General features: G+C 35.0%; 2 protein-coding genes and 1 pseudogene across 2 annotated transcripts; all 3 read right to left on the bottom strand.

Annotated features, from left to right (window-relative positions):
• Positions 1-2,414: 2,414 nt before the first annotated feature.
• LOC128179353 (cytochrome P450 2C3-like) lies at positions 2,415-12,207 on the bottom strand. Its single transcript, XM_052846761.1, has 5 exons — positions 11,441-12,207; positions 10,345-10,848; positions 9,666-10,109; positions 9,532-9,560; positions 2,415-2,658 (listed from the first exon to the last, which is right to left on the bottom strand). The coding sequence occupies exons 1-5, from the start codon at positions 11,763-11,765 to the stop codon at positions 2,509-2,511; spliced, it is 1,452 nt and encodes a 483-aa protein (XP_052702721.1). The 5' UTR covers positions 11,766-12,207; the 3' UTR covers positions 2,415-2,508.
• A 3,266-nt stretch (positions 12,208-15,473) lies between these two features.
• LOC128179352 (cytochrome P450 2C39-like) lies at positions 15,474-18,883 on the bottom strand. The gene is made up of 4 exons (XM_052846760.1): positions 18,321-18,883; positions 17,213-17,725; positions 16,169-16,612; positions 15,474-16,006 (listed from the first exon to the last, which is right to left on the bottom strand). Exons 1-4 carry the CDS (start codon positions 18,637-18,639, stop codon positions 15,828-15,830), a joined length of 1,455 nt encoding a protein of 484 aa, XP_052702720.1. The 5' UTR covers positions 18,640-18,883; the 3' UTR covers positions 15,474-15,827.
• Positions 18,884-19,891: 1,008 nt separating this feature from the next.
• On the bottom strand, positions 19,892-23,126 carry LOC128181216 (cytochrome P450 2B19-like; annotated as a pseudogene).
• Positions 23,127-23,780: the final 654 nt, after the last annotated feature.

Raw genomic sequence — 23,780 nt, 5'->3', positions numbered from 1 at the left:
GATCTCTTTGCATGTTATTTTGGTCATACAAAGAATTTTAGACTACATGCCAACACACTGAAATGTGGTGATAACGAACAATGTTCTAAATCAAAAGTCCAAAGGAAAAACACAGAAATCAGGAGCAGAGCAAACATGGACCTATAAAAAAATTAAAGGCATGATCAGGTGCCATTGAGGAGTAAGCATCCTCTGCTGACTAGACCACCGAAATTTCATCACAATATCGAACTGGAAGCAAACATAATAGGTCCGATCATAATTTATAGAATAAAACAGAATTTAAGGTGCATTCTTTAAAGATTTTTTCTGAACAGTTTCTATGCATGTATAATAACTAAGGTTATCCGAAAATATGTATCTTTAATCTTGCCCGTGTAGGTTGTAATGTATAAAGTATGTCTAAGAATCAAGCAAAAAATCCAGGAAAGAAAAACTCATATAAATAAGCACATAAATAGAGAAACACACAAAATACGTAAATAATTTCAAATTTTAGTCTTTAATGGCACATAACACGGAGGTTAGCCTCATTTTCTTCACACGCCTTTTCAGAGTAGTTTTAGCTTTTTTTCGGTCATTTTTTTTCAAGCTGTCCTTTCAAGGAAATGAGCAGGCAAAAGTTATTTATATAATCAATATCGAATGGATTAATGTGAATAGATAAATATAGCCAGAGAATTTTAAAACAACAGTGTATGAAATAAAACCGGAAGCCTATTTTGCATTATTTTGGTGTTAAAAAAAATAAGAGTTGGTTGTTTAAGAGATAAATGATTTCCTTGGATACCTGGTTAGTAATCACTTAATAAACTAATAGACGTAGAGATGCTGACCCAGCAGGTATCAACGCAGGTCAATAAGGCATTTCAGAGCGGTCGTATGCCAACCATATGAATACAAGTGTTCGAAACTTTGCCAAACTTTTCAACCTATAAAATGTGGTAATAAAGGAAGATTTTTGAACTTTTGACACCCATTCAACTTAAAAGGTAGTGGATACTGGGTCGTGGATTTTAAATTATGATGAACAAAGATTTACTTTGTAAAGGTGATAAGATGATATAAAAAAAAATATACATCGCATAAAAACATTACAAGAATACCGTTCTGTCTCAGATATTATCGTGCCCTTGTCAAACAAGAAGAAGAATTTACCTTACTGTTTTGACCCCTGCAGAACCCTACATTATTGTTCATAGATGTCCTCCGATTCATTAAATGAACTACAGCTAATTAGTTTTTCTGCGTCAAAAGTCTTGCTTAAATTTTGCTGTCGTCCCTAATGTTAATGTTCAACACTCTGAGTATTAGTTGTTGAATTATCATCCCCATCTCTGCAAATTAATTAACATGCCAATAGCCCGTTTGTAAATGTGGGTCTTTTTGGGGTACTCTCTCTCTCTTTCTCTCTCTCTCTTACATTAATTACCCCTACCCCCGCGCTTATATCTGAGCAAACTAGTAATAGTAATATAGTAATATTAAGATATTTATGTAAAATAACTTGTTTGTCAATCTTTGTAAAATGAGTCAAGTTCTGTTTTAAAATAAAAAACATTCATAATCTTTCGTTAGAAATCTAAATGTTTGTAACTCATAAAATGATTTGAGAAAATTGAATCAAATTTTTAAAAGATCCCATAAAAGGTTACAAAATCACGCTGACAATCCATAACGGTTCAAATTTTGCCAAAACAAAAAATATTTTACTTTGGATTATGTATATTTACAATAACAGTTTGAACTTAAGATGACTTTGGAGTTTGGCTAATATTTTTTTTTCAGAAATTTATCAAAAAACTTTGAACCCTTCGAAAACATCAATTTTTCTCTTCCAAATCCCGACATTATATGACCATTAATAAGCAAACGTACTTTACTTTCAGTTGTAAGAATGACTTAAGTGGGGGGGGGGGGAATGTATTCAGAAAAAATATGAAATTTAATAACATGCTTAATTGGCTGAATATAAAGAATCTTTTCAAAAAAAAATAATTGAGAAAACAGTTTATTGATAAATTTCTTTTCCAAGATTACAAATGACTTTCACATTTAGGGTGACACGAAACACCATAACGAAGTCAGCACTCAATTTTTAAAAAAAAAACTAAAGAGTCTAGAAGGTTAAATTAATTACCTTCTATTCAAACCTTTTTCAAATCAGTTTGTGCAAAAGCTTTGTCTATGAGATCGTGAACAAACATCAGCTAAACCAAAACAGGCCGTCCCGCATACAATATGACTAACATAAATAGAAATAGAAGATAAACTTGCTAGATATTTTCATCGGCCTTTTTGTAATGTAAAAAAGAGTATTCGTATATATGTAGCGCTGGCAAATAACTGTGAATTTCCTGTTTGAAAGCATTAAATGTTTAAACAAAATTAAATTGATAAAAAAATTACTAGAATAAAGATATGTGATTTTAATAAAAACCGATAAGAAAATATTAATCAAATACAATTTAAAAAAATAAAATAACAGGATTCACTTTTTATAAAATACTATCGTTTAACAAAATCAATTTTAAAATCTTTTGGCATATTGGTTAATCCCAATATTGGTTCAAGCGTAGGTAATCGTTCTGGGTTCTCTGGTTTTATCTCAAACCTCTGTAAAAATCTGGTCAGGAAAAGAAAGAGTTCCATTTTGGCGGCAATCGGTTTTTAGAACGCAGTTCGCAGTTCGCAGTTCGCAATTGAATAGTGAACTGCGTTCTATAGAACGCAGTTCGCAATTCAAAATTTAGTGCGATTGAATAGTGAACTGCGTTCTATAGAACGCAGTTCGCAATTCAAAATTTAGAATTCATACTTGGGGCCCGCTTGCCTTATATGCAATTGAATAGTGAACTGCGTTCTATAGAACGCAGTTCGCAATTCAAATTTTAGAATTCCTATTTGGGACCCGTTTGCCTTATATGCAATTGAATAGTGAACTGCGTTCTTTAGAACGCAGTTCGCGATTCAAATTTTAGAATTCCTATTTGGGACCCGCTTGCCTTATATGCAATTGAATAGTGAACTGCGTTCTATAGAACGCAGTTCGCAATTCAAAATTTAGAATTCATATTTGGGGCCCGCTTGCCTTATATGCAATTGAATAGTGAACTGCGTTCTATCTAGAACAATTCAAAATTTAGAATTCATACTTGGGGCCCGCTTGCCTTATATGCAATTGAATAGTGAACTGCGTTCTATAGAACGCAGTTCGCAATTCAAATTTTAGAATTCCTATTTGGGACCCGCTTGCCTTATATGCAATTGAATAGTGAACTGCGTTCTATAGAACGCAGTTCGCAATTCAAATTTTAGAATTCCTATTTGGGACCCGCTTGCCTTATATGCAATTGAATAGTGAACTGCGTTCTTTAGAACGCAGTTCGCGATTCAAATTTTAGATTCCTATTTGGGACCCGCTTGCCTTATATGCAATTGAATAGTGAACTGCGTTCTATAGAACGCAGTTCGCAATTCAAAATTTAGAATTCATATTTGGGGCCCGCTTGCCTTATATGCAATTGAATAGTGAACTGCGTTCTATCTAGAACAATTCAAAATTTAGAATTCATACTTGGGGCCCGCTTGCCTTATATGCAATTGAATAGTGAACCGCATTCTATAGAACGCAGTTCGCAATTCAAAATTTAGAATTCATATTTGGGGCCCGCTTGCCTTATATGCAATGGAATAGTGAACTGCGTTCTATAGAACGCAGTTCGCAATTCAAAATTTAGAATTCCTATTTGGGACCCGCTTGCCTTATATGCAATTGAATAGTGAACTGCGTTCTATAGAACGCAGTTCGCAATTCAAAATTTAGAATTCATATTTGGGGCCCGCTTGCCTTATATGCAATTGAATAGTGAACTGCGTTCTTTAGAACGCAGTTCGCAATTCAAATTTTAGAATTCCTATTTGGGACCCGCTTCCCTTATATGCAATTGAATAGTGAACTGCGTTCTATAGAACGCAGTTCGCAATTCAAAATTTAGAATTCATATTTGAGGCCCGCTTGCCTTATATGCAATTGAATAGTGAACTGCGTTCTATCTAGAACAATTCAAAATTTAGAATTCATACTTGGGGCCCGCTTGCCTTATATGCAATTGAATAGTGAACTGCATTCTATAGAACGCAGTTCGCAATTCAAAATTTAGAATTCATATTTGGGACCCGCTTGCCTTATATGCAATTGAATAGTGAACTGCGTTCTATAGAACGCAGTTCGCAATTCAAAATTTAGAATTCATATTTGAGGCCCGCTTGCCTTATATGCAATTGAATAGTGAACTGCGTTCTATCTAGAACGCAGTTTGCAATTCAAATTTAGAATTCATATTTGGGTAGTTTTTAGCTCACCGAAACGAAGTCGGAGGGAGCTTATGCTATACCCTCGGCGTCGGCGTCGGCGTCCGAACCTGGTTAAAGTTTTTGTTGCAGGTCCTGTATCTAAGTTATTACTTGTCCTATCTTCACCAAACTTGCATGGATGATGCATCTTGACCTACTCATGGACTTGAAAGACCTGAATGCTGAATCAGGGCCATGAGTTTCAGATGCTGGAGGAGGTTAAGGTTTTTGGAGCAAGTTAGAGTTTTTGGTGCTGGTGCCCTTTGATAGCAATCATTAGGTTACTACTGGTCCTAACTTTACCAAACTTGCATGGATGGTGCATCTTATGATACTGATGCATCAGACATGCTTTAATGCTGAATCTGAGCCTTAGGTTTCAGATGCTGGATGAGGTTAAGGTTTTTAGAGCTGGTTAACGTTTTTGGAGCAGGTGCCCTTTGATGATTATATCTTAGTTATTACTGGTCCTAACTTCACTAAATTTGCATAGATGGTGCGTCTTATGATACTGATATACCTGGCAGGCTTGAATGCTGAATCTGAGCCATAGGTTTCAGATGCTGGATAAGGTTAAGGTTTTTAGAGCTGGTTAACGTTTTTGGAGCAGGTGCCCTTTGATGATTATATCTTAGTTATTACTGGTCCTAACTTCACTAAATTTGCATAGAGGGTGCGTCTTATGATACTGATATACCTGGCAGGCTTGAATGCTGAATCTGAGCCATAGGTTTCAGATGCTGGATGAGGTTAAGGTTTTAAGAGCTGGTTAAAGTTTTTGGAGCAGGTGCCCTTTGATGATTATATCTTAGTTATTACTGGTCCTAACTTCACCAAACTTGCATAGATGGTGTGTCGTATGATACTGATGCCTCTGACAGGAAGGAATGCCGAATCTGAGCCATAAGTTTCGGATGCTGGATGAGGTTAAGGTTTTTAGAGCTGGTTAAAGTTTTGGAGCAGGTGCCCTTTGATGATTATAACTTAGTTATCACTGGTCTTAACTTCACCAAACTTATATGGATGGTGCGTCTTATAATACTGATGCACCTGACAGGCATGAATGCTGAATCTGAGCCATAGGTTTCGGATGCTGAAGGAGGTTAAAGTTTTAAGAGTTTGTTAAAGTTTTTGGAGCAGGTGCCCTCTGATGATTATATCTTAGTTATTACTGGTCTTAACTTCATAAAACTTGCATGGATGATACGTCTTATGATACTGATGCACCTGGCAGGCTTGAATGCTGAATCTGAGGCGTATGTTTCGGATGCTGGATGAGATTTGTTTTTTTGGAACAGGTCACAAATTTTATAGATAATAGCTTGCATAGTTGATTTAACTATAATATTAATGAACTGCAGAGGTAGCTTCAGATGCAGATCTCCATTATCAAAGTTGCTAAAAAAAAATTATCCTATCTAAAACCTGCTTGATAGATGTGTTCGTTGTTAAATGATATAATATGATTCCTATGATATAGTATTGTATGATATGATACACTATTGTTTTATATGAAACAATATTATATCATATATTATATTGTAAAAAGTTATATGATACGATATGATATTGTATCAATTTTTTTTGTACATTATGATATGATATTGTATTGTGATATTGTTATGTATAGTATTGTTTATTATGATACAATATTGTATAATATGATATTGTATAATATCACATATATTATATTTTATCACACGCTATTTCATATGATATTGCAACATAATATAGTATCATATGATATGATATTGTATAATATATATCATATCATATGATACGATATTGTATAAAATGAGATTGGTTTATATAATATATTATTATATCAATATATGAAAATGTATTATATAATATTGTATAATGTGATATTGTATCATATAATACAATAAAGTAAACTATGATATTGTATGATATAATATAGTACTATATCACATGATATTGTATCAATTAATATGATACAATGTTGTAGCTAATTTTATTGTATCATATGATACAATATCCTACATTGTATTAAATATGATACAATATCATACAATGCAATATCATGCTATAATATTATACAGTATAATATTGTGATGCATTATGTGATATGATTTTGTATCATATATTATTATAATGTATCATATCATATCAATATCATAATATATTATGATATTGTATTATGTGATCAAATACAATAATGTATAACAAGATACAATGTCATATCATATGTTACAATATCATATTTCATCATTATTTATTGCAGTATTTTATTGTAATATATGATATATATCGTACTGGTATCATAGGATGCAATATAGTATTTTATATTATCGTATTGATAAACATTGTATCATATAATACCCTATGAAATGAACATATGATTATTTTACAACATTTATTATATGATATTGTTATACGATATTTTGTCAAAACAGTATCCATGTATATCCAAGATCATTAACTATGATTTTCAAATAATATGATAAAGGTGGTCTCATAAAGGTGATTCCTCAAAAAGGTGATCCCTCGTCTCGGTGAGCTTTGTAATCTGTTATTACCTATGTTTAAGAATCGGGCTTATATGCAATTGAATAGTGAACTGCGTTCTATCTAGAAAGCAATTCGCAAATCAAAATTTAGAATTCATATTCGGGACCTGAATTTTTCAGGGGCATCTACTAGTGGTATTTCACTACCACTGTGAAAATATGGTGATGCAGTTATCTATAGTTTCTGAGAATCGGGCTTATATGCAATTGAATACTGTAGTTTCATTGATATTCAAGGGCATCAATTTTCGTGGATAAAGTGAAAATCACAATATCAAGTATACGTAAATTAGTGGCCAATGAACCTATCAATACAAAATGTTAATTAAAATTGCACTTCAATGAATATTTAATTTCGTGGATCAACTAAACAATGATCCACGAAATTCATATCCTTATCTAGTGACACACTAGTAACTATATTTTTATTCATATGCACTGATAATAAATGAAAATAATATATATATTTCAAAGTACATTTTATTTATTTTTTATCCATGCTTGTGTGCATGCATATTTCAGCATGCGCAGTCTAATATTTCCGGACACGACTTCCTACTAGACTGTGAAACTTGCAAAGTTGCGTTAGCGCGACGGCGTGTTAAGCAAAGTTGTGTTAGCGCGACGGCGTGTTGTGCAAAGTTGTGTTAGCGCGACGGCGTGTTGTGCAAAGTTGCGTTAGCGCGACGGTGTGTTGTGTACATGTGTTAGCGCAATGTCTCGTTTATCTGAACGCGATGTCGCGCTAATGCAAATGGCCCTATCCGGACACCATACAGATCTCAAAAACTATAGATTACTGCATCACCAATTTTCACAGTGGTAGTGAAATACCACTAGTAGATGCCCCTGAAAATTTCGGGCCCCAAAAATGAATTGCGAACTGCGTTCTAGAACGCAGTTCACTATTCAATTGCATATAAGGCAAGCGGGCCCCAAATATAAATTCTAAATTTTGAATCGCGAACTGCATTCTAGATAGAACGTAGTTCACTATTCAATTGCATATAAGGCAATCGGGCACCAAATATGAATTCTAGATTTTGAATTGCGAACTGCGTTCTAGATAGAACGCAGTTCACTCTTCAATTGCATATAAGGCAAGCGGGCCCCAAGTATGAATTCTAAATTTTGAATTGCGAACTGCGTTCTAGATAGAACGCAGTTCACTATTCAATTGCATATAAGGCAAGCGGGCCCCAAGTATGAATTCTAAATTTTGAATTGCGAACTGCGTTCTAGATAGAACGCAGTTCACTATTCAACAATTTGAATTGCGAACTGCGTTCTAGATAGAACAAATATGAATTCTAAATTTTGAATTGCGAACTGCGTTCTATAGAACGCAGTTCACTATTCAATTGCATATAAGGCAATCGGGCCCCAAATATGAATTCTAAATTTTGAATTGCGAACTGCGTTCTATAGAACGCAGTTCACTATTCAATTGGATATAAGGCAAGCGGGCCCCAAGTATGAATTCTAAATTTTGAATTGCGAACTGCGTTCTATAGAACGCAGTTCACTATTCAATTGCATATAAGGCAAGCGGGCCCCAAGTATGAATTCTAAATTTTGAATTGCGAACTGCGTTCTATCGAACGCAGTTCACTATTCAATTGCATATAAGGCAAGCGGGCCCCAAATATGAATTCTAAATTTTGAATTGCGAACTGCGTTCTATAGAACGCAGTTCACTATTCAATTGCATATAAGGCAAGCGGGCCCCAAATATGAATTCTAAATTTTGAATTGCGAACTGCGTTCTATAGAACGCAGTTCACTATTCAATTGGATATAAGGCAAGCGGGCCCCAAGTATGAATTCTAAATTTTGAATTGCGAACTGCGTTCTATAGAACGCAGTTCACTATTCAATTGCATATAAGGCAAGCGGGCCCCAAGTATGAATTCTAAATTTTGAATTGCGAACTGCGTTCTATAGAACGCAGTTCACTATTCAATTGGATATAAGGCAAGCGGGCCCCAAATATGAATTCTAAATTTTGAATTGCGAACTGCGTTCTATAGAACGCAGTTCACTATTCAATTGCATATAAGGCAAGCGGGCCCCAAGTATGAATTCTAAATTTTGAATTGCGAACTGCGTTCTATAGAACGCAGTTCACTATTCAATTGCATATAAGGCAAGCGGGCCCCAAGTATGAATTCTAAATTTTGAATTGCGAACTGCGTTCTATAGAACGCAGTTCACTATTCAATTGCATATAAGGCAAGCGGGCCCCAAGTATGAATTCTAAATTTTGAATTGCGAACTGCGTTCTATAGAACGCAGTTCACTATTCAATTGCATATAAGGCAAGCGGGCCCCAAGTATGAATTCTAAATTTTGAATTGCGAACTGCGTTCTGTAGAACGCAGTTCACTATTCAATTGGATATAAGGCAAGCGGGCCCCAAATATGAATTCTAAATTTTGAATTGCGAACTGCGTTCTATAGAACGCAGTTCACTATTCAATCGCACTAAATTTTGAATTGCGAACTGCGTTCTATAGAACGCAGTTCACTATTCAATCGCACTAAATTTTGAATTGCGAACTGCGTTCTATAGAACGCAGTTCACTATTCAATTGCGAACTGCGAACTGCGAACTGCGTTCTAAAAACCGATTGCCCATTTTGGCCAGGGATTCCCCTAAACATGATCTTTTCCCTATGAAGATAAATCAACCAGAAATCTTTCAACATCTTATCTTCTATACTTATCAGTCTGAAAAAGAAAACATTTCAGTCACTGAACAGATAGTTATATAATTACCTATTGAAAAAGGTATAAGCTTATCTTTTTGCTCCCCCTGGCATTTTCCGTTTTCGTCCAAAAATCGTTCTGGTTTAAATACGAAAGGATCTGGAAATATTTCTGAATCCATCATAACAGAATCTAAAGCAAAATTAATGCATGTTCCTTTTGGAAGAAGGTATCCATTATAAATAAAATCTTCTCTGGGAGTATGTGGAATACCAAACGGTGCGAGGTTTGCATGGCGTTGGACTTCCAAAATAAAGGCCTCAATCCTTGGCAAATTTTCTTTGTTTTCCATTGTGGGTTGATTCTTGCCGATCAAAGTTTCTACATCTCCCCTGAGATCTTTCTGCCATTCTCGATGATGAATCAAGAATAAAAGCGCCCATCGTAAAGTAGTAGAAGTGGTTTCGGTTCCTGCGCCGAAGAATTCTCGTACAATGATTATGAGTTGTTTGTCTGTAGAAATGCATTTAAGATGTGAAAACTCCCCCAAAAATTATAAACAACAATAAAAAGGTAAACGTTGACACAATACATTTTTATGAAACGATCAACGCCTTTTCCCGTTTGATTTTTAAAAATCAGTGAATTTTTTTTTCGTGTTTAAATCACTCTTAAGAGAATGGAAAGAAGCGTACTTCTTCCTTTCGCTTTCATAACGTCTATATTAGATTAGTTATCATAGAATTACCTGTAAAGGTTGAATTCCCATCGTGGGTTTGCTTAGTTAAAAAGCCATCAACAAAATTATTCATTTGGTTTTCCTCAAATTTTTTCTTGTGCTCTTTAATTATTTCTTCAGTGAATTCATCTATATCTCCAAATATTTTCTCCATATTGTGAAAACCTGACCCTGGTAAAAAGCGAAGCAATGGAAAAACGAATGCTGGCGAAGATGGATTGGTAGTAGCAAACATTTTATCTAGCAGTTTAATCAAATTCTTGAATTTGGCATCCTCGTGGTCAAACCTCTTGCCAAACAACAGGGAACAGATAACATTAGAAACGGCGGTGTTCAAAGTGTGATGAATATCAAATGGTTGGTTTTCAAATTTTTCTACTTCGTCCATAAGACAATCTACTTCTTCCATGATTTGACCCTGTAAACAGCGTTTTCCAAATCCCATCTTACTTAGTGTTGCCAAAGCAAACTTTCTTTGCTCTTCCCATAGTGAACCTGATGACCACATCAAACCTGAAGCAATAGTATGTACGTCAAAATCAGTCTTTACAGTATTTAAACATTTTTCTCCCATGTTTGATGTGACACTTCTAAACAGCAATGATTGGAAAAATTTCATTTTGAATGTAGTATGACCTGTGGTTAAGTTTAAGAGTGACTTCTAAAAAAATGCAAATAAGATTTGAACTTATAGATAGGTTTTTCATATTCAGCACAGTTTATGATTCTCTAAAATAAATGAAAATAGAATTTAAGCATATTAATGGGCATAGTGAAATTTGAGTGATAAAAGATAGAAAAGGATGAAAAACATTAATTAAAGTAGATCTTAATTTTAAAAAAAAAAATCAAAAGTAAAATTTTAAGCGGAAGACGTGCATTCTATGGACACAATTTACCGTCTCTGAACTAAACTTTCGGTTTCAGTTTCTATTTTTCTAATATCCAGGAAGTCGTTTGTTAACTCGTGAGAAAAAAATATGTTGACGTTAATTTTTAATAAGACAGAATTTTTCAATTGCTGTACAATTTCAGATTACAATGAATAGAAAAACTAACTTCAATAAAGAGAGAGAGAGAATAAATGTGGCTAATTTTTGCATACCTTTCCCTTTGTTGAAAACTCCATTTATTATAGTTATTGGTCGGTCTAAAAACATGTCTACATTTTTAACCATTAGCTCTCGAATATTTTCATACCCATGGACTGTAATGATCGGTTTGTGAAAGAACATTATGGTGTATATATCGCCATATTGCTTTCTGAGTCTCCTGTTGGCTTTTACAGCTTCTGATGGTTTGAAGAGTCCGACATTCCCAATAATGGGATAACATGTTGGTCCTGGAGGCAATCCCTTGGGTCGCCCTGTAAATCTCCAAATTATTCCTAGTATACAGCATATAGCTACAGTGGTAACTTTTTTCCACATATTTTATTACCGTTATTCTTTCACGAAAAGATCTACTACTTTTCTTGTTAGAGGTACACTTGATTTATACAAGGGGTATAAAGAACACGAGTAATATATTATACCTATGTTGTTTTTAACCAATCGTTTGGCTTAGAAAACCTGCTTGAATAAATTTTCTTACAATGTTTGAGCTGGCTATAAATGGCAATGAATAAGGTAGATCAATACCAACACTAATGACGCATAGCTGAGTTGTCTGTAAATATGATCGCGCTGATTTTCTTGATGACCTCTCTACATGCTCTTCAATTGCAACAAGAAATACAATGAAAAGATCACACGTGTCGTGCAAAAAACCATTAAAAGAGTAACATATTTATGTATGCTGGTTTTGTCTTTTGATACTTAATAATTAACCTTAACCTATACATTTGAGCTTAGAAGATTTACACTGATCTTAGAAAATGATAACGTGGTTTTTTTGTGTTAACTAGTTTACCTATTTGGAAAGGCACCACTGTCCCTGCTCGTGTTGGCAGATAACCCCGTATAAATGAAATGCTGTTTATGGCCTTAATTCCGATACAAAATACTTTTAAGAAAGATTTTTGAGAATCACGCGTGGGTGGAATTAAATCATCAAAAGGTAGCTTGCAAACACAGTAAATGCCTTAGTAGTGCTGAAGATATGAACGAAGAGAATTAAAGTTATTGATTTGAAACCTGTACAAGAAATAAAACTATCAATCGTAAAAATATTTTTCTTGTGCGCACTGTGAAAAACTTTAATAAGCATAAATCATACAGGATACTTAAAAGTATACGAAATAATATAAAGGTTTAAATCAGAATACTGAGCGTATAATACATATAATGTAATATATTTGCTGAATAGTTTTAGATAGTGTCATATCTAAGAAGAAAAAAACCTCAGAGTTTATTAATGTGTGATGGAAGAAGGTTGTCCTCTGAAAAATGGAGGGAAAAATAGTAAACATATTAGAATTGACAAAAATAGACAATGCATAAAAAATCTAGTTAGTCTTATGAGGAGCTATAGCGATAACTGAAATTCAATTTGTTTCGTATGAATTTGTCAAAATTGTGGTTCATGTGTGCATTTAGCTTTCACGCGTTCATTTTTACCGAAATAAAGAAAATCAATTAAGAATCTTTTTTTCAGACCTGATATCGAAAAACATCGTTTGTAATGCTTTGCTATATCGTCGACTGATCAAAGAACAGGTTTAAATCGTTTTTATAACAAAACACATTGCTAACAAGCGACAGAAGTATCAATAAGTATGTTATTGAGAATTTCAGGGTTCATACAGGTGCAAAATTCGTTAAAATAATCCTTCTAATGTACATTTCCATAAGGTACTATTTCTGTGTGAAAAAAAAATTTAATGTCTCATGCCGTTACTCCTCCTGAACCCCCCCCCCCCCAAGATACAGCTGATTTAAACTTTATTTCAAAAAGCTTGAATGACCATTAATTTTCTCCTATATAAAGACAACCGATACCATCTTTGCCATTTTCTCTGAATGTTTATATCCAAGTGATGAAAAGAGATATCTGATGATGAAATTTTCTGATTTTTTTTTTCGAAATGATATTGTTTGAAACAAGATCTATAAAAGTATCAAAATTCAATTTCCAATCGCATTGAAGAATACGAATATTAAAAGAACCTTCAGTGGTAAATGCGTGTCTCAAATTTTATCTATATTTTACAAATTGACAGTTCTTTGAGTTTTTGCAATACTTTTCCTCAAGTACATTATGTGCATTGTCTGAGTAGGCAAACTGTGGAAAAAGCCAAACTTTCTTTTTAAATAAAACCTGTTTCTGAATCAATTCTCTAAAGAAAATTCAATGTGTCAGAAATCAATTTTGATCAAAAATTATTTTTCCAATTTTAATATTTACAATGCTTCAGAAAGGCATTTTTAATAGGCAACCAAATTTTGAGTGTCATTCGTTGAGTTATAAGCATGTTACAGAGCTTGCAATTCTTTGCTATGTAAACGAAGCTTTTGTTTACATTTTGAATGTTGAAGTGAAAATTCCAATTTTAGACATAAAATGAATGTGTTAAACGTTAGGAACTGTTTATTTATGGTTAAAATGAATAAGAAAATAGGCAAATCAGCTTGGAAAAGATTTATTTGCTGGTATATTGAACCTATGTAAACAAAAACAGGGCACGAGCCTTGTTTACATGACAAAGAATTGTGAGCCCTGTATCTTGCTAATAACTTTACAACTGACTCTAAAATTTCATTTGATGATTAGAATGCTTTCCTAAAGCACTGTTAATAATCTATATTTATAAATTAAGGCATTTTGCAACTAAACTACAAAATGCCTGCACCAGAGTACTTGCTTACTCCTTAGGTATTTCAACACATGTGAGATGTTGTCAGTAAGGTCTAACTGAATTATAACTAATAAGTTATTTTTGTGAAATTAATCAAAAACCTACTTTCATTCTCGACAAACAAGCCCGAAATAGCAAAAATAAGAGTAAGGAGGTGGACACGATTTGGCGGATCCAAGTCGGGGATAGTCTCAATCAAAATATATACTTACATGTACATTGAAATAATATTGAATGATTACGTATAGAGTGAATAATGAAAAGAACTTTCCAGAACGGAGTGCCCAGAAACGGGTTGACTAATTGACATCATGGCGGAAAGTGTAGGGCGTATTCATCATCGACAAGATACTTTGAATCTAACAACTTTCGTTTATAATATGCACACAAATGTATAATAATGCATAATCTAGCGTGCTTTAATTTCATACTTTTTATACCACGTTAGATTGGTTGTAAACCTTAGACAATAATTTGTAAACATTAATGAACAGATTATTGTATTTTACGTTCGTATATAAGTTTAATGGGGATCCACCCTCCAGATTCTTTTTCAAAACAATTTTATCTGCAATTCTTATGTGGAAGAGTAATACAAATTATATTTAAAACTGACCCAAAAAAACCAAATTTAAAGAGAGATACACTAAATACCGATTCACTGATTTGAAATAAATACAATAAAATTTTATTATTTTTACAGTCAGCTGCAACAAACAGGATTAAGGCCATGTACATGTATATGTATTATCCATTTCAGTTTAGTTTTTCATCCCTGCCCGCTCCTCGAAGTAGCCAACAATGCAGTTTGTTTTTTATTTCAATTTTAAAGAATAAAATAAGAAAAAAATCGGACTTAATACATGTATATACAAAAAAACCAACAAAAATATGGTTCAACATATTAAGCATTATAAGGATAATAGTTGTCGCATGTCAACGCTGCGGCTAGAGTTCGATCCCCGTGATCGACAGTGGCTGTATGTGATAGGGTATGGCGGTCGCCCACTTGGACACATGGGTTCTCTCCGGGTACTCCAGCTTTTTCCCACACAAATGACCCCCTCGCGCTAACACCCGTGCCAGCAAGAGATGTTAATATAAGTTGTAGAACTTGCTTATCAATCGTTGTAAATTAAAATAAATAAAGTTCAGTTTAATTAGATAATAATATGTAAAGTGTTAATTCCCGCGCATGCGCGTGGTATCAGCTAGTGAAAACAGAAAAATAAAATTTGACCAAAACCGTGACCCCTTTAAATATACGATGTTAATACAGCTGCCTACAATTCCTGGGGTCAGACATCTCCCTCCAATAACAAATTATTTGTTGCAAGGATGATATTTTTAAAAGCATATATATTTTATTAGATATATTACATGTTTATACAAATCATTGGAAAAAAAGAAATGAGAAAATATAAATGTCAACAAGTTTGATGCGTACTTAAACGTTTCACCTATGAGACTATACAACAAGGCAAAGTATTTGCGGAATAAATGCCCGAGCATTACCAGCCTTCTACATAAATATCACATTTTGTTCATATATTTTAAAAATAATAAAGCAAAGTACTCATTTATAGTTTACATTCCTAACTACTAGTATGCAATGTTTCATGTTTGGAACACACGTAGTTTCTATACAGAGAAATATCCCATTGATTCCAACAACCAGAAGATTTGTACAGATCATTTAGCGTTTGATCAACCTCACGTTGAACGTTTCCGGCATATTTGTAATGCCCAGGGTCCCTTCCAGTGATGGAAGGCGCTTTGGGTTCTCTGGCTCCACGTCAAACCGTTGCAGAAGTCTGGTCAAAAACAGATAGAGTTCCATTTTTGCCAATGGTTCCCCGGGACACATTCTTCGTCCTATTTAAGAAAAAAAAACATTACTCGTGTTTTTGTGTTTTTTGTCTTTATTGTCAGTTCTTGTTAACTTGTTGGCAATTATTGTCAACATTTTTTCAATTTATTCATGTTTTTGTTAAAACATTACCTGAAAAAAGTTAACACAAAAAGCAATTCATGTACCTGTTGAAAAGGGAATCATTTTGTCCTTCTGCTCTCCCCCAAATTGACCATCTGCGTCAATGAATCTTTCTGGGTTGAATTTCAGCGGCTCGGGGAAAATTGCAGGATCAGATAATACTGAGTCAATCATGAAAAACATGATGGCGTTCTTCGGGAAGAGGTAACCCTGGTACCAAAAGTCTTCCTTTGTTGTGTGCGGGAGATTCAGAGGAAGAATGTTGCCCAAACGTTGGACCTCCAGTAAAAAGGCGTCCACCATTGGTAGCCTCTCCTTAATCTCCATGGTGGGCTTGTCTCCACCTAGAACAGTATCAATTTCCGTCTGGAGTTTTTGTTTAATCTCTGGATGATGCATCAAATACAGGAGAGCCCATCTCAGTGTTAAAGAGGTGGTCTCAGTTCCAGCAGCGAAGAAATCTCTGACTGATCCGGCTAGTTGTTCGTCTACAAAATAGAATCGGGTTTTTTTGAGAAGATTTTACGTGTACCAACTTTACATCATTTAACATATGTAGGTTTAAATTTAAAACGGTGAAATTTATCGTATCATCTAGTATATATAATTTTACATAATGAAATCATGGCCAGTTGGGTTTCCTACAATTCTTATGGTGAGGGTTTATAAACATGTATCTGATTCTCAGCAATGTTCGATAACTCTATAATATCAGGAGGTACATGTAGTTGTTCATACCCAACTTTTTTTTAAGTTTGAAAAGATCAATTAATTTTAAATGGTTTACATTATTAAGTTCACATTTAAGTCTTTAGCTCGGTGTTATTACATAGACCACATCATGATTATAATTTATGATTATTGTGGGTTTCAGTCTCCGAAGCACTAGTAGAGGGATTTGTACAAATTTTCAACTTTTATACATTTTCAATTATATTTCAGCTGGGCAAATAAGCCATAACTTTGTCATAAGCGTGGATACCACGGTACAATTTCTTTTTATTTAATTTGAATGAAAAATAACTAATTTACAATGATAATACAAAGGATTAAGGGTCGGAGTACCCTGAATGAAATGGCAATCTTACCTGTGAACGTCGTGTTGACCTCGGTCGTCCTTTGCTTTTGTTCTAGGAGATATGCATCGATGTAGTCTCTGATATTGTTCTCATCGAACGTTTCCCTGTGCTCCTCGGCTCTCTCATCCACAAACTCAGCCAGGGCTTTTATTGTGGGTTTTGCCTTAGTGAAATTAAAGATACTGAATCGACTCAAGCTTGGGAAGATGAACGCCAGCGAAGAGAAATTGACGACAGTCAGCAGAGTGTTCAGTAGCTTCATCAGACGATGGAATTTGGCGTCCTCGTATTCGAATCGTTTTCCAAACAGCAGAGAACAAATGACGTTGGACACACTGATTTTGAGCTGGTAGTGGATGTTGAATGGCTTTCCTTCGTATTTCTCAAATTCATCCATTAGACAATCCACTTCCTCTATGACTTGGCTCTGTAGGCAGCGCTTTCCAAACCCAAATTTCCTTAAAGTCGTCAAAGCGAACGTCCTCTGTTCCTTCCACCAGGCCCCGGACGCCCAAGCCAAACCTGTAGGTGTGAGACTTGTCGTTAAAAACAGTCATAAAACTGTTCAATAGTATTTGGTTTGTTTTGCATTGGGAGCTTTGTTATTGGGGTTTCTTTTTTTAGGGGGGGGGGTATTGAATTTAATGTTTATTTTTGTAAGTTCCCTGCACTTGGCCTTTTGGCTATTTCAAATATTGTAAAATTTTTAAACATGATATTTCGATACATCTGTATAAGAGATGTTTTAATATATCACACAAGACATGTCAATTTCGTAAATAAATCACATGTTTCCTGTTATCTAATAGTATTATATATGTAGTTGTTAATTTAAGTAAAAAATGAATGTCTAATTTAAAAATGACGCTTCATTTACCCCGCCCCCTCCAAAACTGCGGAGAAGATTCAACTTTATGCACGCACTGTAATAAATCATTTGTTTACATATGTATTTTGCAGTGAGATCCTAGTTATGAACATGCAACAATTCTAGGGAATCAGAAGAGCTCGGAATAGTTTTCTTCTTCTTTTTTTTTGCAATATTAAATAAGATATAAAATTTTTTAAAAAACCATGATACAAAAAATGTGCATGCAATTTCATTGAAAATTTGTACCTTTTCTCTTAGCGATGACTTCGGATGGATACACTCTTGGTCTCTCGGAGAACATGTCCCCATGCTTGACCAGAAGCTGGCGTATATTGTCAAAGCCACTGATGAAAATGACAGGTCTGTTGAAAATCATCAACGAGTAGAAATCGCCGTAAATCTTTCGGAATTTCCTGTGCGCTTGTGTGGCCTCCGACGGCCTGAAGAGTCCGATGTTCCCGATGATGGGGAAACATGTCGGACCGGCGGGCAGTCCCTTGGGCCGTCCTGTCAGGGCCCAAATCAGACAAAGCAACACAACAACAATGGCCACCGTCACCCACATACTACAGTACAGAGTAACCTTCGTTACCGAATGCAGCTGTATTTATGCACTGAGCCGACGGCCTGATATTTTGTGGAGATCACTGAACTAGATAACAATTACTCCTTTTTCTATAACATGATAACATCTCTTTTGCAATAACTTCAAAGACGGCCGCCTCTAAGATAGAGATTCTTTATAATTTTCCGTTACATTTCTTCAACTCGTCTAGTGGTTATTGTTAAGCTAAGCATTCGTCCTTCGTGGCTGGCTGATTTCATTTGACCTCAAGAACTCCTCGTACACAGCTTATTACAACAACCAAATATTTTGATTCATTAAATGGACTTAATACATAGAGAAATAAGAAAAGTACATAGCACCGATATTGGACATAAAAAGTGTCATTCACCTTATGGTGTATTCAAGTAAACTTCGTATATAATTTATAAAAGATAAAAGACCAGCTTATTTTATGCGATGTGAAAGTTAAGACGGTGTTGACCTACTAGTAAGTTGAAGTTCAGATTTCATTACATGTATTCAACTCGATTTGTAAGGTAACACTTCGTGACATGTCTTTCAGCGGAATACGGTGCCGATCGATTACAGGCTTCTTTTGAACACGTTTTATTTCGGGCTTCGTCCTTGACTGTCTGTACTGTACTAATTCCATCTTAAAGTGCTCTCCCTTTCCTGGCTCAGTTGGTCGTAATGAAAAGCCACAAAAAAAGCATGCCACATATAATTGGCACCACTTACTTTAATTCAAAAATGATATATCAACATTGATCAATTACCATTCTGATTTCAGTTCAATTCTTTAATCACTCAAGACCTCAAGTACACTGGTATATGAGGTCCAACAGGAATGGGTCACAAGTACAGTAGTAGTAATCAAGATAGAAAATATGAATAGTACAATAGAGAAGGGTTTTTTAAGACTTTGAAAATTATCTTAATAAATTTTGACAATGTGTTTAGTTTTTCTACATTATAAGTACTCACCAACTCGTTAACATACTCAAAAGTAAATATTTATTAAGAAAATGTGCTTTTGCAAACTTGATTTATAACATTATCAAATAGATCTAATTTGAAAAAATTAAATTTGAAATAATTTTAGTTGTGTTTTACGACTGAACCAAATGGGCAATCGTGAAAACACAGTAAGTGGTAAATACTGTTTGTTATACGGTAAGATAAAATCATGAGATTTAGGAGCATGGATTTATTTATTTTTAAAAAAGAAAAAATCACAGCTACATGGGTTTTCTAATATTTTATTGTTAATTAAATTGACAACGAAACAGCACGCGCGCACAATGTACACACACACACACACACACACATGATGCGTACAAATATCAACGACATAGATTTACGTTCCAAACTTTAACTGTACATTTGCAATGAACGTATAATGTAAAACAGTAGGTTTTATAACTGTTATGAATACTTGCGCAACCATGGCCTTAAAATCCTTTATTTAAAATAGTTCAGAGTTTGGATTTTCTGTGAATCTTATCACCCCTCGGGAATAATATTTTCCCCATTGCCATTGATTTATTGTGGAATTGATCGACTAGGGAAAGAGCACATTAATTTTTTGTTGATGTTTGACATTGACAACTTTCCATTCTTATTTACAGCTTCAGTGTCGGACATTTTGGATCATCAAAGTGATGTCATTGACGTTTGATCAGTCTCACGTTGAAGGCCTCTGGAGTGTTGGTGACAGCTAGTGTACCCTCTAGAGATGGTAAACATTTCAGATCTTCGGGTTCCACTTCAAATCGCTGCAGAACTCTTGTCAAAAACAGGAAGAGTTCCATTTTGGCGAGAGGTTCTCCCAAACACATTCTTCGTCCTGAAAATAAAAAATCATTTCAAAGTTTAAAAAGTCCTAACATATAGAGAAAAACGAAATTGCCAGACAATGGATTCAGATTGAATTGCACAATTTACCTGTTGAAAAAGCAATCATTTTTTCTTTCTGCTCGCCTGAGCATTTACCATTTGCGTCTATGAATCTTTCGGGGTTGAATTTCGACGGCTTAGGGAATATCTCGGGATCTGTCAGTACAGAGTCAATCATGAAAAACATAACTGAACCCTTTGAAAACCGATGACCCTTGTACCAGAAATCCTCTTTCGTTGTGTGCGGAAGATTCAGGGGTAGAATGTTGGCCATGCGTTGAACCTCGAGCAAGAAGGCTTCTACCATTGGTAGCTGGTCTTGTGGTCCATAGTCGGCAGACCCTGGCCTAAAACACAGTCCACGTCCTTCTGAAGTTTTTGTTTGATCTCAGGATAATGCATCAAATACAGGAGAGCCCATCTCAGTGTTAAAGAGGTGGTCTCAGTTCCAGCAGCGAAGAAATCTCGAACGGTACCAGCCAGTTGTTCATCTTCAATAATATAATTGTAAGGTTAATATGTAAAACGGTCATTAGTAATGAAGAGGTTTACATAGTAAATCTGAAGATGGAAATCAAACTTTATCTTTTATTAGAGATTTTAAGCATGCAGTAAGTCTATAGCTCACCTGTGAAAGTAGTGTTAATCTCGCCAGTGCGATTCTTCTGTTCCAAGAGATAGGCGTCAATATAGTCCTTGATGTCGTTCTCGTCAAAATCTCGTCTATGTTCTTCTATCATCTCTCCAATGAACTCTGCCAATGCTTTCAGAGTCGGGTTAGCGTCTTCAAAATGGAAGATTTTAAACTGACTGATCTCGGGAAAGATGAACGCTGGCGAGGAAAAGTTGAGGACCGCGAGTAATTTGTTCAGCAGGTCCATCAACTGTTTGAACTTTGCGTCCTTGTACTCAAACCTTTTGCCGAATATGAGGGAACAGATGACGTTTGAAACGCTCGTTTTCAGCTGGCTGTGAACGTTAAATGCCTTCCCGTCATACTTTTCGAATTCGTCCATCAGACAGTCTACTTCCTCCATGATTTGATTTTGCAAACAGCGTCTTCCGAACCCGAATTTCCTCATGGTCGTCAGTGCAAACGTTCTTTGTTCTTTCCACCAGGATCCAGATGACCAAGCCAGACCTGGAAATGGATGTAATTCGCTGTATATACATGCTATGTACATTAAACAACACATTATGCAATGGAACGGTGATTACGTGTAGTTATGTCCTCTTTTAGAAACGCATGTACATGTACATTAAATTCTTAAATTATATCAAAATACCTGATATTTATATACTTAATGTTCATGCGATTACTGTCGAATATATAAACTAACTAAAAAAACAGGTATCTTTATAAATAATCAAAACAAAAGATGCAACAATAATTAAAGGAATTTGCTTGCCATCCATTATTTCATTTATTCATATGCCTTTAATTATTTTAATTCAGTATCTCCGAAATTTAAACTCCGTTGATAATTAAGCATACAGAGGGGACACATTTTAATTTATTATTAATACCAATACAATCAATCAATAACAGGCACGTAGCATCGTTTTTGAAAGTGGGGGGCCAGACTCATCCAAAATATCTTGACAAGCAAAAAAAAAAAAAAAAGAAAAAAAAAGAAAAAAAAGGGAAATTTCAACTTTTCCAAAATCTTCAAAATCCTAATGGGGGGGGGGGGGGGGGGGGGTGGGTTGGTTCACTACTCATTTCCTTATTTTCATATCAATTGTTTTACATACTCCCAAAAAAGTGGGGGGGGGGGGCTGACTCCATGATAATTCAATTTTTTATATGTAAATTTTAAAAAATTTGTTGCTGCGAGAAAAAGTGGGGGGGGGGGGGCAGCCCCCCCCCCCCCCCGCCTGATGCTACGTGCCTGAATAATAGTATTACAGCAGTGGTACCAAACTATATGATAGGCGGAACATTAGAACAATTCTAACCTTTTCTTTTTGCGATGATTTCCGATGTATACACACGCGGTCTCTCTGAGAATACATCTCCGTGCTTGACCAGAAGTTCCCGGATATGCTGAAACCCGCTGATGAAGATGACGGGTTTGTTGAAGATCATCAATGTGTAGAAATCTCCATATTGTTTTCTGAGTTTTCTGTGCGCCTGTGTAGCTTCTGGTGGTTTGAAAAGTCCGACATTCCCAATGATGGGGTAACATGTCGGTCCTGAAGGCAATCCTTTGGGGCGTCCAGTCAACCTCCAAACCAAAGCAACCATTACAACCACAATGGCTACCGTCACCCACATAGTTACATGTATGAAGTAGGATGACTGTGAATGTCAACTAAAAACTGTCTTTTAGTATACAACTGTTACTAAGGAACTGTCCAGCAAATAAGCGCCGTGGTATATACGGACTCACTCTATATATACCACTGTCTTACGACACATACAAGTATGTCACAACGTCATCATTGAAATGGTCAGATACATAGACATGTTCCATTCCATATACTGACCCTCTATGTTTTGACAGAATCGTTACATTTCCTCAACTTTGTTTTGGACAGCAGCGATGTTAATCACTGCATGGTCTGTCCCACGGGCACCTGTCGTCCGTTGGTCGCCCTCTACTGGCCAATATAAGTCTCCAATTGATTGTTCCCCGCTGGTCATTTCTATTGTAATCGAAGGGAATTGAATTCATTTGAACTCATCCATTGTCCAAAGCAACTTATATTTCTCTCCAGAGGCAACAGATTTTACACTGTTTATAAAATGAATTTACTTTTTTATGTACTTAAGTATATACAGGGTTTAGACTTAACGAAAACATTTTATTATTCATTAAACAAAACTAATTTCTGATAGACGATATTTGTATTGCTTCTTTGGATTTGCTTCAGATATGATGATTGAGCAGAGTTTTAGCTCATCCCTCCCGCTGATAAAAACCCTTAAACAAAGTAAAACTTTAGTGTGTTTGACGTTATTTTTCATAAATCAACGGTTAGATACATATGTGCTATATACTGTGTGCAAAACATCCGTATGACTCTTTAAAATAAATGTACATTGACCTTACACATTTATATGTATACACACACGTACATAAACTAGTAATTACATTGAGTGACCAGGTTCTTAATCAACTGGACCTGGTTTCATCTAAACTTTTCTTCTTCTTTTTTTTTTTTTTTTTTTTTTTACCATTTTTGACTTGTGGAAGCAAAGACACAATGAGTGAACATGAAAATTATAGAACTGCATA

Source organism: Crassostrea angulata, chromosome 4 (assembly GCF_025612915.1).
Source record: "Crassostrea angulata isolate pt1a10 chromosome 4, ASM2561291v2, whole genome shotgun sequence".
Lineage (NCBI taxonomy): Eukaryota > Metazoa > Mollusca > Bivalvia > Ostreida > Ostreidae > Magallana > Magallana angulata.
Note: the sequence above shows the minus strand (reverse complement) of the source record. Positions and strands in the feature narration are given on the sequence as shown.